The sequence below is a fragment of the Suricata suricatta genome, chromosome 4, assembly GCF_006229205.1.
Source record: "Suricata suricatta isolate VVHF042 chromosome 4, meerkat_22Aug2017_6uvM2_HiC, whole genome shotgun sequence".
Lineage (NCBI taxonomy): Eukaryota > Metazoa > Chordata > Mammalia > Carnivora > Herpestidae > Suricata > Suricata suricatta.
In genome coordinates, this window is record NC_043703.1 from 12,179,121 (window position 1) to 12,206,614 (window position 27,494).

General features: G+C 45.3%; 1 protein-coding gene across 2 annotated transcripts in view; it reads right to left on the reverse strand.

Annotated features, from left to right (window-relative positions):
- FARP1 (FERM, ARH/RhoGEF and pleckstrin domain protein 1) overlaps positions 1–27,494 on the reverse strand; it is a 230,288-nt gene that overhangs the window by 84,403 nt on the left and 118,391 nt on the right. For both annotated transcript variants that reach the window (XM_029936510.1, XM_029936509.1), the window contains exon 3: positions 12,028–12,132. In XM_029936510.1, coding sequence (XP_029792370.1) covers positions 12,028–12,132 — 105 coding nt within the window. The remainder of the gene's footprint in view (positions 1–12,027; positions 12,133–27,494) is intronic.

A 27,494-nucleotide genomic window follows, 5' to 3' on the forward strand; every position in this document is an offset into this window, starting at 1 on the left:
AACGACCTGAGGATTCTGGGCTCAGAAATGACTGAGAAGTCATCCCTTACCAGTAAGGAATAATTAACCCCGGACTATACACTACACCAGCCCCATCAAATATAACTTAAAAACCAGATCTGAGAGGATTAAGTGGTTTCCAAATAACTTAATTGCATCCCAGGACACTCAATAAAAATTTATAGGAATATAAAACTATCTAGTATTCAACAAGGCAAAATTCACAATATGCAATAAAGAAAATCACCAGACATAAAAGAAAGCAGGAAAACAGGACCCATAATTAGATAAAAACAAAAACAAAATACTCTGACATGTAATGTAGATGTCAGAATTAGCAGACGAAGGAGATAAAGATAGTTATTATAACTGTATTTCTTAGGTTCAAAGTTGAGATATAGAAGATATAAAAAGACCCAGATGAAACCTCTAGAGATCAAAACCACATTGGGAGATTAACACACACACACACACACACACACACACACACACACACACGATGAGATGAAAATCAGATTAGACATTGCAGAAGAAATACTAATGAACTTGAAGATGCAGAAATAGAAACAATTCAAAATGAAACAGGAAGGTTACCAAGAAATTAATAGAGCATCAGAGAGCTGCAGGCATCCTAACATGTCTGGCCCTGGGGTCACAAACGAGAAGTGGCAGTAGTAGAGGGGCAAAAAACAGGACAAAAGATGAAAAGAAATAACAGCTGGAAATTTTCTAAATTTCATAAAAACTGTAAACCCAACAGATTCAAAAAGCTCAGAAGACCCCAAACCTAAGAAATGTGAAGAAGGGTACATGGAAGCATATCATCATCAAGTTGCTATAAAATAGCAATAATAAAGAGGCAATCTTTAAATCAGCCAGTTATGGGGTGCCTGGGTGGCTCAGTCAATTGAATGTCTGACTCTTGATTTAAGCTCAGGTCATGATCCCAGGATCATGGGATCAAGCCCTATGCAAGGGTCCATGCTCAGCATGGAGCCTGCTTAAGATTCTCTCTCTAAATCAATCAATATCAATCAATCAATAATCAGCCAGAGAAAAAAAGAGAGATTATGTACAAAGCAGCAAAGATATAGATGACAGCAGACTTTTAGTCAGAAACAATGCAGGTGGGAATGCAATGGAACAAGATTTGAATGTCCTTGAAGAACAAAATTAGAATTTTATGCACAGCAAAAATGTCTTTAAGAAGGAAGGCAAAATAAGAACTCAAACACATGAAAGCTGAGAGAAGTCATCACCGGTAGGGCTACACATTAAGAAATGTTAAAGGAAGTCCTCCAAGCAGAAAGAATGATATCAGATGGAAATCTGTCTCCACAAAGGAGTTTATGAAAAGGAACGAGGAACACCAAAATGTCAACTGTGTGATTAATATACATACTTGAGACATTTTAAATATTATTTATAGCTCTATAAATAAAGACAACTAAACTGGTAAAACTAACAACAATGTATTGTGGGGTTCATAACTTTTGTAAAGAAAATATGACAGAAACAGCAAAAAGATCACAAAAGGGAACATGGAAGTATTACTATTGTAAGTTCTTGTACTGCAGGTGAAGTGGCATATCACCTTTTGAAGGCAGGCTCTGTTAAGTTAGAAGTGTAGGTGAAGTGTGTATTACGAACCTGAAAGCAACCACTAAAGTTACAGATCAAAGAGTTATAAATTATAAACCAATAGAGAAAGTAAAATGGAATCACTGAAATGTTTAGTTAATCAAAAGACAGGCAGAAAAAGGAACAAAAAATGGATAAGACAAAGAGGAAATAGTAAGATGCCCCATTTAAATCATATCAACAATCACATTAAATGTAAATGCTCTAAACACCCCCCAGTTAAAAAGCAGGATCGTTAGACTAGATAAAAAGATAAGACCCAACTGTATGTTGCCTTTAAGAAACACACTACAATATAAAGACACAAAAAAGTTAAAAGGAAAAGAATGAAAAACGTTTATTATGCAACCAGTAATTTTTAAAAATTACAGTAGCTGTATTAGTACGAAGGTAAATATCAGAATAAATACCACCAGGGATAAAGAAGGAATTTCTTAATAATAAAGCTGTCAATTCAGAGGGTAGGAAAATCTTAAGTATCTATACACTTAAAAACAGAACTTGAAAATACATGATGCAAAAAGTAATTTAAGAGCAAAGAGAAATAGAAAAATCCACAGTCTGAGATTTAATACCTCTCACTAGTCCTAGGAAGGGCAATCTCTTCCCAGTCAGCAAAGCCCCAGATGCCAAAGCATCAGGAATACAGAAAATAAAAAACTACTGAAGGAAGAGATCAGTGGTTGTGAGGCCCTCAGAGGGGAGGGAGGGATGGGCAGGTGGAGCAGAGGACATTTTTAGGCAAGTGAAACTATTCTTTATGATACTTTGATGGTGGATACGTGTCAAAGTCATCTGTCAAAACCTATAGCATATACAACACAAAGAATGAGCGCTAATGTAAACTTTGGACTGTGTGCTCATCACAATATATATATCACACGACTGCAAGATGTTAAAAATAAGGGACACTCTGCATATGGGGGGTCGGTATATGGTACCTCTCTTTACTTTCTGTCCAGATTTTCAGTAAAGTTGACACATTTTTAAAAATTCTATTAATTAAAAAACAAAATGAAAACAAAAAAGCCACATGTCTTTCCAGCTTAAGAAATGGAAGATGACCCATCGCTCTATTTTTCCATCCTTCTCGCAGACTCTCTGCTCAAGGGGAGCATTGCCTCCTCTAAGAACTGCCCCATGAACCCAGCCACGGTGGCCTCAAACCATGGTGCTCCCGGGCACGATGCTACAGGCACTTCGTGGCCTTGCTTCGGCTGGATTCCTAAACTTCTGTGGGTCTGTGGCTCAGCACGCCTTCGTCCTGTACTCCGGGCATGTTTCCACAAAGAGCCCCTCCTGGCCACGATGCCCTCAGACTCCTGGGGAAGAAGCAAGGTCAGGACAGGAGGCTGCTGCTAAGCATCCAGGAAGGAAGTCTGTCTGACCCCACTGAGGCTGGGAAACCACCCGCAAGGGATATAGCCATTGTTTCTATGGCTTCAAGGCCCTAGAAAGCAGGTCTGCAGCGATAGAGTGAAACGCGTCTCTCCAAATTCCTATGTTGAAGCCCTAACCTCACAATGTGACTGTATCTGGAGATATGGTGTTCAAAAGTTAATTAAAGTTTAATAAAGTCATAAAAGGAGAAGACTGTGGCCTTATAAAAGGATGAAGATCTCGGTCTCTCTCTGCCACATGAGGGCACAGTGAGATGGTGACTGACCATCTACAACCCAGAAAGAGAGTCCTCACTGGAACCCAACTGTGCCCGCACGCTGGTCACAGACTTTCAGCCTCCAGAACAGAGAGAAAGAAATGGGTGTTGTTCAAACCCCCCTGGGCTGTGCTATTGCATTCAGACGGGCTAAGTCACCCACCAATAGCAAAACTTTTCTCTGGGCACAGAGAAGAATATAAAACAAACAAGAAGATGCCAATCTTCTTCCTGAGCTTTACCGGCGTGTATTAGACACTGGAACTGTTTTATCAGACCAGTAAGCAATGTGGCCTTAACAAAACTCTGGTGGGCCAGTGTCACTGGTTTCTGAGCTGGAACGAAGGCGCAAGACACAACAGGTATCGGAGTACCTCCATGCATAGGAATCCTGCTGGGCTCGTGACTGTAAAGTATCGGAATTGATCCTCACGGCAATCTTGGAAGATTGTCACTTACGAATCCCATTTTCCAGATAAAGTACAAAATCGAAGCGCTTCAGCCTCTGCCCAGCTGCTATACGACAAAACAAATGTTTCAACCGAGACGTATAAGCCGCAATGTACGCTTTCCCTGGGATCCTCGACAGACTGATGAGATCAATCTTATTATGTACCCATCTCTACCACTGAGGCTCACGCCACTCTCTGAGACAGGCCAGCGTGAGGAAGGGCAGCCAAGGAGAGCCGAGAGTGGCTGGCTGAGACAGGCTGGTGTGAAAATCCTGGCTATACACCTGGCTATGCAGATCATCGTTAAGTATCGGGCACGTTACATCTCTGAATTTTCTCCCGGTAACATGGAAACGGTAAAACGTCTACCCCAGAGAAAGAGTTTAACACAGAGATCAGCAAACTAAGGCTCCTGGACCAACTCCTGCCGATCACGTGCTTTGGTTGCAGCACATCCTGGCCTTTACACTTTTCGTGACTGGACAGAAAAAAACACGAGTGTATTTCATGACGTGAAAACTCTGAAATTCAAATATCCGTGCCCCTCAATAAAGTTTTATTGGCATACAACCATGCACATCTATTCACATATCATCCTCGGCTGTTTCTGTGCTGGGATGGTGTGTGGGGTGGTTGCCGTAGAGACGGTATGGGCTGCAAAGCCTAACACACTGACCGTCTGGCTTTTTGCCAACCGCTCATAAGAGGAACAAAGGGAACATGTTCAGGTGTGCAGCAGAGTCCGTGGCACACAGGAGAAGCTCAAGGGCAGCCGGGTCAAGGTCTCTGAGTTCAGTCCAATGACAAGCTACTGTTTTTCTGGCCCTTTACCGGACCTCACGCTCCAGCTACCAATTAGCTGGCATATTAAGTAGAGTCTTGATTCCCAGGATCAATAGCATGTCTGCCACAGAAAGACCAATCCATGAAAAAGCTGATGAAAAGCCTTCTCTGCTCCTGTGGGGCAATCTCATGGACAGGGCTTCCTGGACTCAAGGCCAAGGGCAGGCCAAACTTGCATGTAAACACAGCAACCAACTCTATCAACTGGCAAGCCACGGGGCAAGTCTAATTAAGGGGAGCACGTAATTGATTACTAATTATCACCAGTTTATTTCCCATCTCGAGAAACACATCTTCGACCACGGAAAGCACTCCTTCTCCCCCTCGGGCTTTTTCAAACCCTTAGGGAACAGCTTGCCCTCACGTGGGTGCTTCACGTGATGGAAACGAGACAGGGGTGCAAGGCTGGGCGGGGACATGAGCTGCCGGGGCCTGCCGTCGAGGCACAAAGGTCCCCGACTCCATGTGCCAGGGACTCTGGGGACCCTAGTTTCCCATGCAGCATGCACAGGCCCACAGGCAAGCCAGCTGCAATGGTGCACCCTCAGATATGTTGAGACCCACCTCGCTCCCCCTCGGCTTGGCAGAGAAGCAAGCAGCCTCCCCAAGAAAGCCTGGCAAAGGCAAGAATCACGACAGGAGCACTGAAAAAACAATGACAACACATCTGTGAGCACCACAGTGTTTTTCACAACCACCGAGGGGTGGAAGCGACCTCAGTGTCCACCCAGAGATGAATGGGTACCCAAACGTGTGACAGCCGATCCACAGAACATCACAGAGCCCCAGGGAGCACGGCCGTCCTGTCGTACGGCCACACCGCAGAGAAGCCTCATACCGTGCGCCGTGGAGGAAGCCAGGCACAAAAAGACAAATACTGTAGGAGTCCACTTAGAGGGATCTAGAAAGGGTCCAACGGACAGAAACGGAAAAGTAGATTGGTGGCTGCCAGGCACTCTGGGAGGAGAAAGGAATTGTTTAATAGGCAAGGACTTTCAGGTTTTTAAGATGTGGCACCACATGGATACAGCGAACACTACCGTACTGTCCACTTAAAGATGGGGAGCGCCTGGGGGGCTCTGTTGGTTAAGCTTCCAACTTCTGCTCAGGTCATGATCTCAGGGTTTGTGAGTTGGAGCCCCGCGTTGGGCTCTGTGCTGACAGCTCAGAGCCCGGAGCTTGCTTCTCATTCTGTGTCTCCCTCTCTCTCTCTCTGCCTCCCCCCTGATCGTGCTCTCTCTTAAAAATAAACATTAAAAAAAATTTTTTTTAAAGATGGTGAACATGGTAGCTCTTATGTTCGCTGTTTTTGACAACTTAAAACATGGAAATGAGAAGTTTCCATAACTGATACTCTCTGAACACACGAATAGGTCCCAGACACAGGGTTACGTTCGTGGATAGATATAATCACATGTGATCGTTTCAAAAACCCCACAAGTTGGGCACTGTTGCCCATGGGCCAGCCCCTGCTCCAAGGACTTGAGGGCTGACAGTCTGACCTGCAGAGCCCCCTTCCTAAGCTTCTACAATATACTGCCTGCTAGGAACCAACAGAATCTGGAAGGCAGCAGAAACTACTGGATGCCAATCTTAAATTTTCAAGCACCTTTACTAAGGGCAGAGGTGAAAACCTAGCCAGATCCCTCAGTTCAACAAAACCAAGATCTGTCCTTGGCACTTCCAAAATAGATTCTGTTAGTCAACCTCTGGGCACAAATGGTCATTATTTCTGCTCCTCTGTGCTTTTATTTCATTGAATTTCGGGGATAAAGTTTAATTGACGTTTTTGTTTTATTTTTTAAATGTCTGTTTATTTTTTTAAATGTTTTATTTGAGAGAGAGAGAGACACAGACAGACAGCATGAGCAGGGTCAGAGAGAGAAGGAGACACAGAATCTGAAGACAGGCTCCAGGCTCTGAGCTGTCAGCACAGAGCCCGATGTGGGGCTCGAACCCACAAATCCTGAGATCATGACCTGAGCCAAAGCCAGACACTCAATCGACTGAGCCACCCAGGTGCCCCAAATGTCTGTCTATTTTTGATAAACAGAGAGCAAGGGACAGAGGATCTGAAGTGGGCTGCATGCGGAGATTAGCACAGAGCCCAATATGAGGCCGGAACTTGCAAACCGTGAGATCATGACCTGAGCCAAAGTCTGATGCTTAACATGCTGAGCCCCCCAGGCGCCCCTTACTGATGTTTTATACCCGCATGGTGCACATGTGGTAAGTGTACAGTGTCCTGAATTTTCACATGCTCGTTGCAAGCACAGAACCAGCACCCAGATTAAGAAACAGGACTCGGCCAATGCCCCCAGCATCCCTCCTTGTCCCCTCCTCCAGTGACCTTGACTGCCTCATCTAACATCACAGATCAGTTCTGTCAAGACAACTTCTTTCTTAAATTTTATGAAATTGGCTGTCAGGGTGGGATCTTGTAATTGACAGAGAACAAAATATGGAAATATTGTCTGAACGGAAGGCTGACGGAGAGCATGAGCTTGGGTTTAGACAGAACTGAACTTGAATCAAAGCATTTCCTAGCTGTGTACTTTTGGACAATGACTTCACCTCTTTAAGCCTTAGCTTCCGCATCAGAAAAAGGGTATATGATGGGCTCTTCCTGGAATGAATGAAATACTGTAGGTAAAACTAATATGCCGCCTTGCAATGAGTTATTACTCTCCAGGGAAGGTGTTGGCAAACCTTGGCTTCCCGTGTCATAAATAAAGTTTTATTGGAACAAAGCCATGTCTATTCATTTACATATCATCCATGGCTGCTTCCGCACTGTAAGGTCAAACTTGAGTAGCTGCAGCAGAGACCCTACGGCCTGCAAAGGCTTCATTTAGTATTTATTATCTGGCCCTTTTCAGAGTGCACTGATCCCTGCTTCAGGAAGTGGGCCACGTCAGCAGTTATGTCCACAGGGATAGAACAGTCGGGCATGTGGTAAGCCCACACGTGGGGGTTTTTATCTGTGTGACGTGTGACAGATAAACACCTGTTCTTTTGGCCACCATTAGTAGGTTTTCTGTATTTTGCAGCTGAACGTATTACAAGAAAGCAGTGAGATCATAAAAATCAAGCGTGATAAAACTTAAGCCACCAGCACAAGTGCCGGTGCACAGGAAGATGAATCAGATTTGCAAATTCTAGAAAGGCACTGAACTTGGGAGCCAGAAGACCATAGTTAGAATCCAAACTCCACCATTAGCTAGTCGGCTGACCCAGATACAGAAAAGTTCAGAGAATCTTAGGACCCTTGCCACTACTATTGATCGTTCAGAAAGGCATCTCCACCTGGCTCGGAACAGGGCAAGAGTGGAGTCAAGACCATGAAGCCATCGGGACCTTGCAGGAATCCAGGCAAAGGTGTTAGACATAACGAGACAGCATACCCTCCAGCGTTGTGAGAATCATCATTTTAACATAAAATAAGTTTATGAAACAAGTTCCATATGACATGCAACACTGTATTGTAGTTATTTGTTTCCTTGTCTCTCTTACCAAAGCTGTGCGTTTCTGATGAATGGAAACCATAAGCACCTCCTGCTGTCACTTTGTATCATGTGTCTTCCACGTATAAAGCATGGTGACTGAGACAGCGTAGGCACAAAAAATTTGTTGGATAAACAGAATGCAGAATTCGATTTGGCCCATCTGTGGTCATGTGCCACATCGGAAAAAGGACTGGGGAGTCAGGGAGGCTTAGATTTAACTTAAGTATGGGGAAACGGTGAAGAGAATTTGGAGATAGGAATATGCTGAGAAAACACTATTCGCACCCACTCTGAGGCATGTGACAGATTGGCTCATTCACCACCTACCCACCCGCCTCCTGTCTATGCCCGGCTTGCAACGCTCTCTTCCTTTGCTCTGGGACGTGCCTCTCCCCTGGCTTCCCTCCTCCCCATCTGCACCTCCCCTGAGGACTCTTCCCCTTCCGTCCGTCCCTTAAATGCCGGTGCTCCACAATGGCCTCCTTCCCACTCTCTACACTCTCGTCCAGTTTCAGAGCATCAATTAATATTTAAAATAATCTTATGGGGGCGCCTGCGTGGCTCATTCGGTTAAGCGTCCAACTCTTTATTTCGGCTCAGGTCTCGATCTCAGTTTGTGAGACTGCACGTTCAGGCTCCGCGCTAACAGCAGGAGCATGGTTGGGATTCTCTCTCTCTCTCTCTCTCTCTCTCTCTCTCTCTCTCTCTCTCTCTCTCTCTCTGTCTCTCTCTCTGTCTCTGTCTCTCTCTCTCCCCCTCTCTCTGCCCCTCCTCTGCTTGTGTGCATGCACGCACACACTCTCAAATATCTAATTAAAAAAATAATAATCTTATGATTCTTAAATTTCCATTTCAGCTCAGATCTCTTTCCTGCGCTCCAGGAAATACACCCACCGGCGCTGCCCACCAGATGTCTCCACTGGGTCGCCCACCGACACTCCCCAGTCCTCACGTCTGGGATGGAGCCCATCGCCTCCATTTCTTCGCAACATGGGGAGGCTTTCATCTCCAGTGATTGGCACCACGGTCCCCCAGATGCCAAAGTGGGAAAGCCCAGCTGCTCTGAGCCTGCTCTCTCCCACAAGTCCATCCACTCGTCACACCCCCAACCGCCTCCCACCTCCACAACCTCTTGAATCCACCCACCTCGCTCCAGCCCAACACCTGTTCTCCCTCAATTCCTGCATGCTCCGCCTCCGGCCGGAAACACAGCAAGCCTCTCACCGCCTTCCTAACTCTAGTCTTGTCCTGCTGCCGTCCAGCCCTGTCCTCTTCCGAAACCATAAATCAGAGCAGACCATGTTCCCTTTAAAACACACTGACAGCTTCCCAAACGCGTTATCGTGGTACAGAACTGTGCCGCCCGATGACAGCCACTAGCTCCACGTGCCTGCTGCTGAGCCCCTGGAACACGGATGGCATGGAGCGAGAGGGTCTGTGTGTGGACTACGTACCAGACTCAAAGACTCTGCATGAAAAAGTGTGGAATAGCTTATTCATAGTTTTTGTTATGATTACATGTTGAAATGATACTGTTTTTGGATGTATTAAGTTACACATACTTTGAATTTCACTTTTAAAAAAAAAACAAAACTAGAGGGGCGCCTGGGTGGCTCAGGTGGTTGGGCTTCCAACTTCGGCTCAGGTCATGATCTCATGGTTCGTGGGTTCAAGCCCCGCATCGGGCTCTCTGCTGGCAGCTCAGAGCCTGGAGCCTGCTTCGGATTCTGTGTCTCCCTCTCTTTATGACCTTCCCCTGCTCACGCTGTCTCTCTCTGTCTCAAATATAAATAAAGACATTAAAAAATTTGAAAAAAACTAGAAAATGTGAATTTACATATGTGGCTCATATTTTCGTTCTACTGGATGACAGTGGTATAAAAAATCCTTCGAGATGTGGCTCCCTGCCGACTTCTCAGTTTCCTCTCTCACCTCCCTCACCGGAGCTTCTCCCTACCTGTGACTCTGGCCTTCCTTGCCGGTTCCTGCAGGCTACTCTCTGCTCTTTATACCTGGGTCCCCCTTCTCACTAGAACATTCTTTTTTAAAAATATTTATTTATTTTTGAGAGAGAGAGACAGAGAGTGAATGGGGAGGGACAGAGAGAGAGGGAGACACAGAATCCAAAGCAGGCTCCAGGCTCTGAGCTATAAGCATAGAGCCCAACACGGGGCTCAAACCCACAAACCATGAGATCATAACCTGAGCCGAAGTCAGACGTTTCACTGACCGAGCCACCCAGGCACCCCACGGAACATTCTTTCTATTAAGTCAACTCCTACTGACCTCATAGGACTCAGCTTTGTCGTATCTGGGAAGGATTCCCTGAACCAGTGTTATTTGTTACCTCTGCTGCCCCACGGCTCCAGCGGAGAAGACCTCCCGCATGCCCCGTGCTGATCCCTGACTCAGCCTGACACCCACCTGGATCACACATCCCCTGCACCTGACAGTTACTGGGTCCCCAGTGTGGTGGCTAGCAAAAGTTCTAGGGACTCTGTATCCTGCATGAAAGGATAACTAGAAATAGTTAATGAACTATAGTTGCATGGGGTGTCTAACTAATGAAAGACTATATACACAGTGGAGTACTACATGGCAAAGAGAAAGAATGAAAGATGGCCATTTGTACCAAAATGGATGGACCTGGAGGGAGTCATGCTAAGCGAAATAAGTCAGACGGAGAAGGACAGATACCATATGTTGTCACTCATAGGTCTAACAGGAGAAACCTAAGAGAGGACCATGGGAAGGGGAAAGTGGGGGGGAAGAGAGTTGGGGAGAGGGAAGGAGGCAAATCATGAGAGACTTTTGAATGCTGAGAACAAACTGAGGGCAAAGAGGGAGGGGGGAAAGGGAAGGGGCTGTGATGGGCATGGAGGAAGGCACGTGTCGGGAAGGGCACTGGGTGTTATATGGAAACCAACTAGGTAATAAACTATTAATTAAAAAAAAAAAAAAAAAGAAAGTGCCATTAGCCAAAAGACAAAAGGAGCAACAATAAACTATGCTCTCACTATTGGGTTCAAATGGGCGAAACCTTTGTAAAGAGCATGACCTATTTTTCAAATTTTACAACGATCAAACCCACGGAGTAGGCAATCCCATGCCCCTGGATCTCATGTACTGAAACACTTGAGGCCCAGCTTCAATGTCCTTTGTTATAAAAGCAACAGACTGGGAACAACCTAAGTATCCCATTATCCGTAAAAGCTGTACGTCACGGCCATGTCTGTTTGGCGGAATGGCGTGTAATGGAAAAATAAAAGGTGGGGGGACTCTATGCATGGAAAAGAAAAGATCTTCATGATACATTAACTGAAGTAGAATGTAAGGTACCAGACATTATATGTTGTTTTCCCACATTAGTGTGTTTCAAAAATATGCATGTGGGGCACCTGGGTGGCTCAGTCAGTTAAGTGTTAGACTCTTGATTTCAAGCTCGGGTCAGGATCTTGAGGCTCATGGGATCCAGCCCAGTATCAGGCTCTACATGGAAGAGTTCAGAGTCTGTTTGGAATTCTTCCTCTGCACCTTCTCTGTGTGTGTGCTCTCTCTCAAAAAAGGAGAGGGGAGGGGAGGAGAAGGGAGGAGAGGAGAGGAAAGAAAAGAAAGAAAGAAAGGAACTTAAGTGTGTGTATATACACACACAGACTTTTATCAGAAGGGTACAGAACAGAGGCACCTGGTAATGGCGGTTCCCGGAGGGAGAGGCGTGGAAAGGGTCAGAGGGAGCTGGTGTTCACTGAGTATTCTCTTTGAACTTGGTAATCCCATGTGCACAGTGCTCTCAAAAAAGTTCAACAAGGGCTCTCTGGCTGTTTTTCTTCTATGACATGTGTGTATGGCCAAGGGACCAGACTCATCCCTCTCCCTTCCCAAAGCTGAACAGATAACAAAGTATCAATATTAATTTCCCATCACCTACCGTGATCTTTTTGTGGTCGGGAAACTCGAGGCCAAAATAGTCCCCTTCCACGAGGTTGAGGTGGTTGCAAACTGCATCCAGCAACACTTTCCCGGGGGCTCTTTGCTGCAAACAGAAACGGTAGGAGTCTGAGACAGGCAGACACAAAAACGAACCACAGCTCCCGCCCCAAGAAGCCTCTTCGTTCCCGAAGCTTCCGGCCCCTCCCAGCTTGCCACCACCCACCTTCAAGAACCCTGACCCCCAGACCCTGGCCGCACACCTCTTTTCCAGGCTGATTTCACACTTAGATGATAATTCTCTGCCATTTTCTCCCCACCGCGGTCCCAGGCACCAGCCCCCTTTTAGAAACAGACTTTCATTTTTTTAAGGCAGTTTTGGAGTTACAGAAAACTGAAGAAACAGTACGGAGAGTTCTGACGTAGCTCTTCTCACCACACGCACAGAATCCCTTAGTCTTCATCTTGCCTCAGTGTGGTGCACTGGTTACAAATGTTGAGCCAACACTGATACATTATCACCACCCTGAGTCCACAGTTGCTATTCGGGTTCGCTCCACACTGTACTGACAAACATATAATATCATGTATCCTAATATACGATATCATGGAGACACCATTACAGGATCAAGGGGAAAGTTCCACCATCCTAAGAATCCACCATGTGCCAACCCACAGCCCCTTCTCCAGTCTCCTGGCTACCACCGGTCTTTGTACTGTCTGCACTGTTTCCCCTTTTCTGGAATGTCACACGGTTGGAATCATACGGTATGGAGACTTTTCAGATTGGCTTCTTACACTCAGCATTATGCACGTAGGTCCTTAGGTGTCTTTTCATGGCTTCTTCATTTCTTTTTATTGCTGAATAATACTCCCTTGCATGGACATGTCCCAGGTTATTTATCCACCCACCCACTGAATGATGTCTCGGTTACCACCCACGCTGAGGCAATTATGAAGAAAGCTGCTAAAATGGGCCTTGAAGAGGGCACTTGTTAGGATGAGCAGTGGGTGTTGTACGTAAGTGATGCATCATGGGACTTGATTCCCAAAACCAAGAGCACACTGCATACACTGTATGGTAGCCAACTTGACAATAAATTATATTGAAAAAAAAGAAGAAGAAAGCTGCTATAAACATTTATGTGTGGGTTTTGTACGGACATAAGTCCTCAGCTCGTGGTTCCCTGCCCCCTTTGCAGAAGTCGAACCCCTGTCCCTGCTCCCTTTCCCTCCCTCGACATATAAGGCAGAAATTCTGGCTTCTTCCTTACATTCTCCTAGCACCTTGTGCAAATTCTCATCCATGACACCCACACAGAAGGTAAGGATGCACTTTATTAATCTCTCTATCCACAGAGCCTGAAGACCAACCAATTTTGAGGTGAATGAACCGATGAATAAAACTTACTCATTCCACAGTGTTAGATATGGTTAAGTAGACACAAGCCTGTCTCTCCAATTAAATTCTGGGCTAGTTTATATTTCATCTTTATATTCTTATTGGCCAGGAAGCACCTGGCACTCATTCAAATGCCTGCTGAAGTCAATACTACACATGCATTTTCTGAACATGTAATCTACAGGGAAAGGGAACATGGTATATAAGACCCCGATTTCTACCCTCAATGCCTTGGTCTCTCTTCACTGCCCGGTGGATTCCTGATGACCCACTAATAAAATCGATCCAATTCCACCACACGGATCAAACACTGGAAGAAAAATGTTTCAAAAACATAGTCCTCTAGTTACTGCTTTTATACGTTCACTTCCCTCTGAGAAGAGCAGGACATGTTAGGAACCAATTAGGAACCAGAAGACCGATGGTCAGTAAGAGCTAGAGCCTGAAGAATACAATGATGGGCACGTCCATTAGCCTGGCTCAGCCTGACCCAAGGAGCCATAAAAGATGCTTTGGTGTCCAGTGATTAAGCATTTTTTTTAAACAGATGCCACTTTATATACTCCCACATTCTTCACTGAAATCCAGTGTCAATATTCCCCATGGATAATCCCAAACTTACCAGGCTCTTTGAGGGCCTGGTTTAAGGGTTTCTGGTAGAGTCCTTTCACGAGCACTGGTGGCAGGAGACACGGGAAAGACAGTAATGTCTAATAAAGGATAAGATGGACGCCTGGGTGGCTCAGTCAGTTGAGCATCTGACTCCCGATTTTGGCTCACGTCAAGATCCCAGGTTTGTGGGATCAAGCCCTCCATCAGGCTCTGCATTGAGCATGGAGCCTGCTTAAGACTCTCTCTCTCTCTCTCTCTCTCTCTCTCTCTCTCTCTGCCCCTCTTCTCTGTTCACATACTCTCTAAAAATATATATATATAATAAATAAAATAAAAAGGAGGAAAAGACATCACTTTCATTCTCTAAGAAAAATCATCCCTCCTTTCCTTCCTCTGGTGACTTTACTCCAACAGTCCACCCCATCACTCCTCAAGACTTGCCTCCAATGCATGTTTCTGAACTTCACACTAGAAGTAATCTCATTCAAAATCACATCGCAGGATGTAAAATGGACAGTGGTATTGGTCGCCTTACATGATGAATATACTTAATGCCACTGAATTGTCTACTTATTGCCTAACACAGTAAATTTTATGATACATATATTTTATCACAATAAAAAAATGTAGGAATGCCTCAGTTGGTTGAGGATCTGACTTGCTTTTGGCTCAGGTCATGATCCCAGGGTCACGGGATCGAACCCCACACTGGGCTCCTCGCTGAGCATGGGGCCTGCTTAAGATTCTCTCTCTCCCTCCACCCCTTCCCCACTGGTGCATGCTCTCTCTAAAACAAAACAAAACACGTTTTTTTAAAAGTGCAGAAGAGAAAAAAACAGAAAGTAGCGGAGGATGGGGTTCCCATCCTTAAATAACCGGAGAGGGTGGTGCACGGTACAATCTGGTTCAACTTCTTTACAAGAAAATGAGTTTTCTTAGAACATTAGGTCTTGGAGAAATACTGAGGGGCAGGACTAGCTCAGGGAAGAGTGGCTGTGACCGCCTAGACCATGTGGGCAGAGTGAGCGAACGCCTAGTGGGCACACCCAACCTTTGCTAAGATTTCTCCGTGCATAGAGCGCTTTTCGGCTTTGGCATGAAATGACCGTCACTGCAGTAGTCGCGAATTTTGCATTTAGGGCAGGCTTTGCACAAGAAGCCAGTGGTGGGGTTCAAAGACCGATAAAAACACAAGCACTTCTGCTAAATCAAATCTAGAAATAAGCCAATCAAGTGTGAATGGGGGCAAGGGTAACAGCATGGATAAAGCTAGCAGAGCACGAGGCAGAGAACCTGAGAAAGACTGAACCGTAAAGGTATTTTCTCAAAGGGGGACTTACTTTAAGACACACACACAATTCGGGGCACCTGGGTGGCTCAGTCAGTTAAGCCTCTGACTTTGGCTCAGATCATGATCTCACAGTTAGTGGGGTTCGAGCCCCGCATCAGGCTCCGTGCTGACCGCTCAGAGCCTGGAGCCTGCTTCGGATTCTGTGTCTCCCTCTGCCCCTCCCCCCTCATACTCTGTCTCTGTCTCAAAAATAAACGTTAAAAAAATTAATTAAAAAAAAAGACACACAATTCTATTCAATGCTGCACAAGTTACGATACACAAGGAATGGAAACCAAGAGATTTACATATCATTTGAAAACCTGTATACGTCAGGAGTTTAACATGGAAAGGATCTTCTAACAAATGAGTTTTTGAATAATCACCAAGTGTTAGTGTTGGAGGGGAGGAAATAGATCTCTAAGACTCCCCACAACCCCTAAGACACCATCAATCTGGTCAACCCCACACCAAGCCAGTCTTGATTTAAGTATTCTAGACATGTGTGCCTTACAGAAAAGACACCAAATAGTAAGTATGTGTTTTATCCTGGAGAACAAATCAGCAATTAGTGAAACTACATAATCACATTTTTCTTATTGGCTACTTTTAACGATGCTCCCAAAGGCATTTGAATTTTAGCCTAGTGAACAAATTCGGTGTCCACGTTGACTTTCTCCATTTGGAACGGGCTTTTCATAGAATCCTGTAAGAGTACATTGTAGGAGGAGGTTTACAGTCTTAGAGAATGTCTGAATACTGAATAACAAATAGTATGAACATTCACATTTGGCCGTAAGCTACTGAAACTTGTGAATCAAAGTTGCTTTAGTTTATTGTACCTTTAAAATATATCTATGCACTCAGGCTATTTCTTTACATAAAGTTTTACGTGGGAGTATTCTTCTTCTCTTCCAAAAGAATAAAGGCAATTCTTTCTGGGGTGTGGGGTGGGGGTGGGGGTATTTTCCTCTCTCCCTAATTCCTCGAAGCATCTGAACAAACGATTTCCCACACTTGACACAGCTAAGGTTCTAACCTCTCAAGGACAATCTCACAGACACAAATCTGTAGAGATAACGTTTGGCCAGGTTTAAAAACATTTGCAGAAAGCCGTTTCTGGAAGTGATTTTTTTTTTCTGGTTTAGGATTAACGTAGCCATGACAACCAGGGCATGCTCTTATCTGGCAGAGAATGGCTTCTCTCAAAGGTCTTCGGCCCCCTTTTTCTTACCATTAATACCTATTAGAATATTAATCAAAGTCCTATAACCCACTAACCCTCAGCAAGTCTAATCCTAGGGCATTAGAACCGTGCAGATTCCCTCCTGGCTCTTTGCTAGTGTGTGACCAGGTGTGGGGAATGTACTAACTTTGTTGGCTTGAGGGGCCATGCACGTGAGTTGGGGCTACAAACAAGCAGCTAAACATATGGTAAGAATATATGGTAAGTGCTGGGGCGCCGGGGTGCCTCAGTGGGTTAAGCGTCGACTTCAGCTCAGGACATGATCTCATGGTTTGTGGGTTCGAAACCCACGTCAGGCTCTGTGCTGACAGGTCAGAGCCGGGAGCCTGCTTTGAATTCTGTGTCTCCTTCTCTCTCTGGCCCTCCCTCACTGATGCACTCTCTCTCAAAAGTAAATAAACATTAAAAATAAAAATAAAAAGACTATATGGTAAGTGCTAGGTTAGAGAAGAAGAGAGAGGGAGGGAGGGAGAGCGTGCGTGCTCTGGTGCCTCTTCCTAGCAGAACACTAATCCTGTTCGATCAAGGTTTGGCCTCTATGGCTTCATTTGACCTTAATTACTGCTTACTCTAAATATGGCCACAGTAAAAATTAGGCTTCAGTATATGACTCGAGGCGGGGGGGAGCATAACTCAGTCCACAGGACACAAATCATGATAGGACTAGAGATATTATCTACCTCCCAGGATCAACGCAAGACTTGAAACTGTGATTGCAAAGTGGCCATCAGCAAAGGCCCTAGCCTCTAAGAACAAGTTCTCAATTATTGCTGCTTCTACTGCGAAGGGAAAATGTTCATTTATAGGATGAATGGCCGGAGTGTGAGTTGACACTGAGACGGAAGACCCATTTTCCAACCCCAAGGCGCACCTCTGCAGCACCATGGGATACAACGCCTGGCTACCACATCAGCACGCTGCGTGCCAGCGTCCCCAGGGCAGAGGCCATGCCAGGATCCCTGCTGGAGGGGGTCCAGAAGGGCACTTCTGACTTATGTGCCTGTCAATCACCTGCGGTGCTGATTCCAAGAGGCCTGGGGTGGAGCCCGGGAACCTGCATTCCCGGGCTCCCGGGGCTGCAGCTGTAGCTTTGAGGAACAAGGTGCCAGTCACGTCGATGAGTTGCTACTGAGTGACCTGTGGGTCCTCAACACGTGGGGCAGGCTGGCTGGCTCTGGGGGCTCTCACTCTGATTTCTGTTGGAGGCTAACGCTGAGGCTAAGTTTGAGAGTCAACCATAGGCCCCCTCCCCAAAAAAGCCAAATCCATGGTTCTGGGTTGAATTGTGTCCCTCAGAAAGATATGCTGAAGTCCTCCTAGGACCTGTGAACGTGACCTTATGTGGAAAGAGGGGCTTTGAGATAGAATCAAGTTAAATGAGGTCATAAGCATGGGCTTTAACCCAATATGACTGCTTCCTCATAAGAAAATGGTGTGGAAGCAAAGACGCTGGGAGAATCTCATGTGACAACAGAGGCAGAGACTGAACGATGTGGTTATGAGCCAGGGAACAGCAAGGGTTCATAACCTCCCTCCCTCCCCAGAAGCTGAAAGAGGAAAAAAGGATTCTACCCAGAGTCCTGGAGGAGCCATGGCCCTGATGACACCTTGAGTTTGGACTTGTAGCCTCCAGAACTGTGACAGAATTAATTCGTTGTTTCAAGTCGCCCAGTTTGTGGGACTTTGTCAACGCAGCTCTAGCAAACTTATACAACTACCTTCTGCAGGGCTGTGACTCCCCTCTCAGCCACGGGGGGGCAGAGACAATGCAGTCACAGCCAGCCAAGTCCCTTTGGAAGGTAGAGACTACAAGGAAATAACCACCAAGAAAGTGGATTTGGAAGAACATAAAACCCCTGGCCTTCAAAATTTCTCTAATTTGTTAATCAAACATATTCAGCAAGTGCTAGACTAATTAGGGAAGGTAATTAGTCTTTCTTGATGTTAAAAGAGGTTCCTCTTTTTACTGTTGTTGCTCTAGATGCAGGTGTTGTTCTAGAACTAGAAATTCTTTTTCAGAAATATCCTCTTTTGAGACCCTTCCACCCGTGAGGTCAGAGGTGCGGGAGTCGGGTTCGAAGGGCACAGAGCTCACATGCGCCTCCCCTTGCAACAGCCCATCAGGGCCACATACCCCCCAGCCCCTTCTCACACATTCAACAGTTGCCAATGAAGCAGAAGTTCAAGGAGAGTCCAATTTGAGAAATTCCACAGGAACCCACCTAACTGTCCATAAATGCATGTTTTTCTTAGACAATTTAGCACAGGGCCACTGCCAGACAGAGCTTAATATAAACGATGGAAAGAATGTCAGTCTGTGGCTAAATATGGCCGACTGAACACATGTGTCTCTGCTACACCCAGAAACCCCACTTAAAAAAGAACAGTGAAAGGGTGAAAAAAAAGGAAAGAAGACGAATAAATTCACAGAAAACAGAGAAACTGAAACAAGAGACAGCAAGTGAGAGAGTCCCCCTGAATTCTAGAAGATGGCAGACAAGGATGCTAAAATCTAATTACAGAGCAGAGGGGAGAGTCAGCAATAGGGAAGCAGCTCCTCTACACAGCACCCGGCAAAGGGTCAGAAGTGGGAGAGGCCAGGTACTTCTGATAATGCAGGCGAGAGGAAAACACTTGTTAAAACACTGTAATCTGCATCCCCATATAGCTAAGAGTTTATAACTCAAGAAAATAAAAAACCAACAAACCCAGAAGGTTATAATAAGGAATATTTGGATAACAAGAGCTCTTAGCAATAAAACACACCCCAGAAGTAAAATTTCACTGGAAGAGTTTAATGATACAGTTGAAACCTTCCTAAAAACAAGACCTCATGGCCAAGAAAAGGCAACGAGACAAGGACATGGGGCATTTATGGGCTCAGTTCAAGAGTTCCAACCTGTGGACAATGTGACATCTAGACAGATCTGAGAGCAAAGCAAAATTATGCAAGCACAAATGTAAGGAAACTCTCCAGAATGGAAGGGTAGAACATTCTAGACTGCAAAGGGCCGGAGAATACATCCCAGAATGAATGAGCACTATCCATTTCAAGGTAACTATCCGGGTAATTATGGAACCCCAAAAGTAGAGAGAATATTCCAAATATTATGAGAGAGAAGCAAAGTGTGGTGAATCATGATGAGGGCACCTGAGAAGCCAGAAGTCCCTACCATTTCCCTTTGAGGGACAGACATCAACACTAATGGCTGTATGAACAGCTGGAGTAAACAGACACTGGCAGCCAGCTGCAGCTCCCTGGGACTCACCCTGGGGACAGAAGGAACACTTTATTTGCACACCTGTAACTCACTACGCTACAGGCCCTGAGGCATTCCAGGCAGGAGGACATGCACATGCCAAGGTCACACCCTCTGACTAAGGAGCTGGGATTCAAACCCAGTCCTTAGAATCTGCTCCTAAACACTCTGTCTCAGGGTCTATTTTCCCTCATCCCTTTCAAGACCTTTACTTGTAATTTTGAGGTGTCAAATCGTCCTAGAGAAAACTTGCTGATAAGACCAAGGAAAGAGGCTGATGCTTTACACGGGCCACAGCTGGTGGCACCAAAGAGGGTTGGGAGGCCATATGATAGGACGGAGTCAACGGGACCACGGTATGAGATGGCCCCAGCAAGCCACCAGCAAGGGAGAGTGTCACGTAAGCCAACCAGCACCTTCCACTGCAGAAAATCTTCCACTTCCAACACAGAAATCAGACAACTGAAGTGTGGAGAGGGTTCTCATGCTGGCTCTCCAGCCCTTGGACGTAGAGAGGCAGCATAATTATTAAGAATACAAACATTTGCCTTCTTACAAATCCTGGATCTCCACTCCATGGCGGCTTGACCTCGGGCAAGTTACTCTCTGGGCCTCGGGTAGCTCTTCTGTAGAATGGGCATCATGACCAAACCACTGCATAGGGCTGTGGGGAAGATCACATGCGGTACTATGCCCCAAATGCGTGGGATGGTATTGAGTACTCGGTAAACTCCACCGGGTAATAACTATGCTGCTGGGGAGGGGGAGGAAGAAAAGGACTCGAAAGCCCAACAGGAAACCTGGCGCAGCCTCACGGGCGGGCAGTGTGACCACCACCGCGGCGAACACTGGCCAGCGTGAGATCAGGAACTACAACTTTAAAACCAGAGTCTGAGAACTGGGACAAAGCTTTCATTCTGGGAGAATGTAGCTAAATGCTGAGGCCTGCCCATCTACTTGTCCACAAACGCGGCGATTCTTCCTCCTTCGGAGGCTCCAGGGGTGGCCGCGTCGGTCTGCGCGGGCACACTGCACCCCTTGTTCCCCTCCGCACTGAGCCCCAGTGATCAGAAGGCTCATTAAACTCACTCCAGATTGGATTTCAGAGTCCCGACTCTAGGCTGGGAAGAGAATGTGTGCTTTCAGCTCCCTGCCTGCAATTCAGCTACGTTATAACCACAGCGTCATTAGTACTGAAGTCACTCCCCTTCTTCCTTGGCACGGAGGCTTGATGCGCGCAGACACGGCGGAGGCTTTCTAGTGCTTTCTTGCAATCCCACAATGCAGTGAGCAAAATATGAAACATGTTTATGCAGCGTTGAGCTTTTCCTAGTGCTGGGTTTCTCTGCTCTTGACCCTGAGCAGTTCCTTGTCTTTTGATCACTTTCAGAAGTAGATGAATAGGGGCGTCTGGGTGGCTCAGTCAGTTAAGCACTGGACTTTGGTTCAGGTCATGATCCCCCGTTTGTGGGTTCAAGCCCTGCAACGGGCTCTGTGCTGAGAGCTTAGAGCCTGGAGCCTGCTGCACATTCTGTATCTCTTTTTCTCCCCCTCACTCTCTGCCCCTCCCCTGTTAGAGCTCTGTTTCTCAAGTATAAATAAACTTAAAAAAAAAAGTAGATGAATAAAGAATTCCAAAATTTATTGAAATAAAATAATCTTGACTTTAAACAAAATGTCCATCAGCCTGGGAATAAAATATCACACAAATAATAAGGCAAGTACACACCAGATCAGGACTGCTTAAGGAAAGCATTAGATCCTTCTCAGCAAAAGAAATAATGCTTGCACTTTCCCAATGTCTATTTAGTTTGGCATCTTTCTCCTTGGGCTCAGTGGTCTAATTAAGCGTCATAAGTACATTCGGTGCACAGCATCTGAACTTTCTCAAAATACACCTGATATCATGCACTTAGTCTCCAGAATTATTATTCTGAAGTAAGATGGAAAGTAAATATTTTATTGAATTTCACTTCACATTTGAACAGAAGGGTGGACAAAGCCACTGAATGACATATATGATTCGGGTTCTCCTCTCCACATGCAGGCAGATTTCTTCCACCATGTTTTTTTTAAACTCAGCCTTCCTCCCAAAAGCCAATCTCCAAGGTTCTTGGACAACCTCCAGGAACATTAAATGAAAGAAAAATTATTTTAAATATTTACAAATACTTTTCACAGAAAACATTTTTAATGTTTTTCAGTTAGTGGGGAGAATGGGAACATTTTCTCATCCTGAAAAGAGTAGTTTTTTACTATATTTCTTTTTAAAGGTGGTGGGGGGAGTGCAGGGGTGAGGGGTAGAAAGAGTGGGGAGATCTCAAGCAGCCTCCATGATCAGCACAGAGCCTGATGCCAGGCTCAATCCCACCACCCTGGATTCATGACCTGAGCTAAAATCAAGAGTTGGATGGTAAGCCGACTGAGCCACCCAGAATCCCCTGAAGGAGGGTGTTGATTTTTTACGCACAAGGCTTTTAAATTAAAAATAGGCACACTGACGTGTGAAAATACAGCTTTCAGGACACCAAGAATTCTCAGCCCTGGAGTCCCCTAAAAACCTCCCAAATAGTCTTCTTTATTTTTCATTCTTTTTCAAGTACTTTTCAGATTTAATATCCTATTGAGCTCCTAAGAGACTGGGGGTATGAGTGCGCTCTGCCTCCAGGTTTGCACATCCACAGAGAGGTCAGAGTCAGTACAGCTGACCCTTGAACAACTTGGGTTTGAACTTCGTGAGTGTTCTTATATGTAGATTTCTTCAGTGAACACCATGCAGTTCTATACATGTGTGTTAGGATTCTCTTATTATAGTAATACAGTATATAAGGCATAGAATGTACAAAGTACGTGTCACCCAACTGTTTATTAATCTGTAACGCTTCTCGTCAACAGTAGGCTAGTAGTTAAGTTTGGGGTAAGTCAGAAGACGTACGCAGATTTTCGATCATACAGGGGGCTGGTATCCCGAGCTCCCGCATTGCTCAAGGGTCACCTGTACTTCTTTTCCTCTGAAAAACTGCAAAGCTCAGATTAAAGCAAGCACAGAGACTCCAGACTTAGGGAAAAGAAAGTTCCAAGTATGTAACAAAGGTAACAAAAGACATCCAACAGAGACAGAAAGTAGCCTGAGAGTGGAATGGTGGTTCCCAGGGGCTAGAGGTGGAGCAGGCAGGGAGAGTTATTGTTTCAGGGCTAGGGTTCAGTTTGGGAAGATTAAGAGAGATGGCCGGTGGTGATGGCTGTAGAGCAATGTGGGTGCACCTAGTGCCACTGAACTATACGCTTAAAAATGCTTAAGATGGTGAATTTTAAGTTATATGTAATTTACAATAGAAAAATATGGGTAAATATCCAAAGTACTAATAATCCACTACAGGCATGGGCAAAATGGGAGGGGCAAAGGCCCTATAGAGAGTATTTTCATCATAAACAAAGTATACATTATGATTATAAAGATAGAAAGAATCCTAACTTGTAACTCATTTACAACTGATGAAGCTATTACTACTAGGTATAAAAATGCGTGAGGGGCACCCAGGTGGCTCATTCAGTTAAGTGTTTGGCTTCAGCTCAGGTCATGATCTCATGGTTTGCGAGTGTGAGCCCTCAATCTGCACTGTCAGTACACAGCCTGCTTCATATCCTTTGTTTCTTTCTCTCTGCCCCTCCCCTGCTCATGCTCTCTCTCAAAAATAAAATAAAAACATTAAAAAAATGTATGAAATTGCATTGGGGAGCAGCACAGGATTGCGAGGGGGGGGAATGTAGAATCATCAGGACAGAACTTTGATGCCTGACTTGTCACTTACCAGTTACGTGACCCACACTAGTTACGTGGCCCGGGCACGGACTGTCCCATCTGGATAATGGAATAATGATACCCCTTAAAGAGGAGGTTCTAAGAAGTCAATCAGGTTGACACATAAAACACCAGGCACCAATCCAGGAATAGCACAAGGCTTTACTTGTAGTTGAAGGCTTTTTCAAGTTATTTCCAACTTTTGGTAGCTATGAAAACTCCCTTAAGTAGTTTTAAGCCTTACTACAAATTAACCACTGTAAAATAAAACATATACTTTGTTATATTCCAGAATCTTCTGAGGAGTGGTTGAGGAAGGAGATAATGGATATAAGGGAAAGGGGGTTGGGTATGATGGACAAACTAGAAAATCCTAAAAAGCACAAGAGTTCCGTGTGTCCACTGTTGATCACAGGTCCTTCCTATAAGATGAAATATAAGCACATAGACCCTAGATCTAGGAAAACAAAGCTCTAAGTAAATATAGAGCAGAAGTAGAGAGAGAGCATATCCTACTCTACTAGACAGTCTGTCAGAAAGACTGGAAGAATGTGAATTAAACAGATTCCTCCTTTAAGTTCTCAGACAAGCTCCTTGAATATTAATAAACCACAGTGCCGACGAACAAGATCGTTCTGCATGGTTTACGTCAGATTCTTTAAGTTACTGCAAACCTCATAGGAAGAGATGCTGATCCAGTCAGGAACTGTTTCCAGAAGCTAATCTCAGCATTGCAATGATTTTGAGGTTCACCTGGAAACTGAAATCATCCACACCCTCTAACCCCATGCACACATAGACCCCCACATGCACGAGGAGCTTGGAAAAGTGTCCCTCGACAAGTCCAATTCATGCACACACTCGCGATCCTTCATGACCCTCCAGAACTTGGAAACGAAACAGCTTTACCTTTCATGACGTTCTTTTCAAAGACACCCATTTGTGTATGTTGAGGAAATTTTTTTCTGTTTTTTAAAGTTTGGTTATTTATTTTTAAAGTGTTTACTTATTTATTTTGAGAGACAGAGCGCAAGCAGGGGAGGGGCAGAGAGAGAGAGAGAGAGAGAGAGAGAGAGAGAGAGAGAGAGAGAGAGAGAAGGAAACCCAAGCGGGATCCACGCTGTCAGTGCAGAGCCTGTTGTGAGGCTTGAACCTATAAACCATGAGATCATGACCTGAGCCAAAATCAAGAGTCAGGCACTTAACCGGCTGAGCCACCCAGGCGCCCCAAGGACTTTTTTTTTCCCCCCGAAACAACCTCCTGGTTATTAGTTATTGCACTGACCTCTGTACTTATGACTACCATCTAACCTACTATATAAATAGTTCCCATGCAGATTCTCAGGTCAGTTCCATCAGAAAGAGTCCTCTTCTACTAAATCAGATGTGTCGTTCCTGCTCAGAACTCAGAGGAAGAACCAGAGTCCTCACAATGGAAGCAAAGGCCCCAGGGATCTGTTCCTTCCCTGTGGTCTGAGGCCACACCCACCTGTTCTCCCTCTTGCTCATTCCACTCTAGCAACGCGGACCTGCCTGCAAGTCTCAGCATCTCAAGGACAAGCCCACCTCAGGGCCTTTGCACTGGCTGCTCCCTCTGCCTGGAATACCCTTTCCTCAGAAATCTTCAAGGATAATTCCCTCACCTCCTTCAAATCTTTACACAAATGTCACCTTCTCAACGGGACTAACCCAAACCTTCTACTTAACTATAATTTGCCTCCATACCTCCTTCCCTCCTCTTTCACTCTCTCTTCATTTTTCACTTTCATTTATCACTCTCTAGCATCCAAAACAACATTTCTTTTCGTTTCTTCTATGTGGCTGTCCATCTGTTTTGTTCATTAGATCAGCGGGGCACACAGTAGGTGTCGTAAAGATTTGCTGAATGGATGAGTGAATGCATTATTTTAAAATCATAATTCTTGGGGCGCCTGACTGGCTCAGCCGGTTAAACATCCGACTCTTGATTTGGGCTCAGGTCATGAGACCAAGCCCCACGTCTGGCTCTGCACTGGGCGTGAATCATAATTCTCACGGAGAGACGATAATAACACGATCTTGAACAAAAACAGCTGGATGCTGGAGTCTAGACTCTAAAGCCAACGTGAGAATATATTTTTATGTCAAGAAATTGTTGCTCAAAGAATGGACATCTTCCAAAAGCCAAAGGGGAAACCACTCTGGAAAGGCCAATCACAGGGAAAACGTTAAAAGGGAAATAATAAAGGATGACATTCCATTGAGGAGGAAACACGTCAGACTGTGCCTCCGTGCAGAAGGCGAGTCACATGACCGTTACCCACAGAGACACCTACAGGAGGGCGCAGTGGCGTCGTGAAACTGTCCCGTTGCCCACACTAAGGGGCCACGTGGCTTCTCTGCCCGATCCCTCAACAGCTCTGATGAGTAACTGATCATGGGAAATAAAAGGAGAATGCACATGGCTATGGCTATGCGGGCTGCTGCACCTGAGGCAGTGCTCTGGAGTCGTCCGGAGCTTCCGTGCCCTCTTCAGCTGGTTCACTAGTCCACTCTACGTGATCATTTCAAAATCTGGTAAAAAGAACACTTTGGAGTTAGCACGTTCTGTTGAGAATTCATACTGATTTTCAGTGTTTGGCTCGCTCCAAGCCCCTCATTACGAAACAGCCCAGCAATTAGCTTCATTCTTAGGTCGTGTCACCGGTGCTGAGAGTGAGTGGTGGGAAAATGGAAGACAGATGTAAGATACAGAATAAAGAACTTGAGTATAGATTACATCTTTCAAATAAAATCCTGCCCCATAACTTAGGCAGCCTGCAGTGTCCTAATACTAGCAATGGGAGACAAGCAAAAACCAGTAAGAAGAATGATCTTTAAAAACCATCCTCTACGATTTAATAGCACTTGAAACCTGCATCTGCAGCAGCGACATGGGCAAGGACGCATGCAGCTGAAAACGGAGTGTGTTCCCCTTGATCCCGGGTTTGGGTTGTTCACAATGACCGCGTCTGCCAACAGTGTGCTCTCTGTAACGCACTTTGTCCCAATTCATAAACAATTACGCTAGCGTTAAAAAACCAATTAAAATACTGGAGAGCAATAAGCACATCTTTTAATTTAATTATTTTTAATATTTATTTTTGAGAGAGCTTGTGCACAAGAGAGGGGGAGGGGCAGAGAGACAGAGAGAGAGAGAGAGAGAGAGAGAGAGAGAGAGAGAGAGAGAGAGAGCGACCCAGAATCTGAAGCAGGCTCTAGGCTCTGAGCTGTTAGCACAGAGCCTGATGCGGGGCTTGAACTCGGGAACTGTGAGATCATGACCTGAGCTGAAGTTGGACATTTAACCAACAGAGCCACCCAGGTGCCCCAAGCACATTTTTTTAAAAGTAGGCTCCACACCCATCATGGGGCTTTAACTCATGACCTTGAGATTAAAACTGGAGAGACAGCTTAACCAACTGAGCCACCAGGTGCCCCACTAAGAACCTTCTTAAAACAGATTGTCACCTGTTGGAAATTAAGTCTGCCTTCAGAAAGGAAGTTGAGTTTACAGGTTTACCTAGAAACCGGATAGTTAAGACTCAGTGCTGGAGCAGAGGCAGGAAAATGATTTGGTGTTGAAAGCTTACAGTGGCTTTTCACGGCCTAATTTCTTAATCATGCAAGCTGATTTTAACATGTTTTCAACAGTGATGCGCAAAAGAAATGCTCATGAGAGCCCCCCACACGTGTGGGTATATGCCTGCGCTCTATTTCACAAACCACTGTGACAATTTTGTGTTGTTCTCTACCAGCAGGATTAGCCCAAACTACACTGGAACAGGAGAGAAGCCT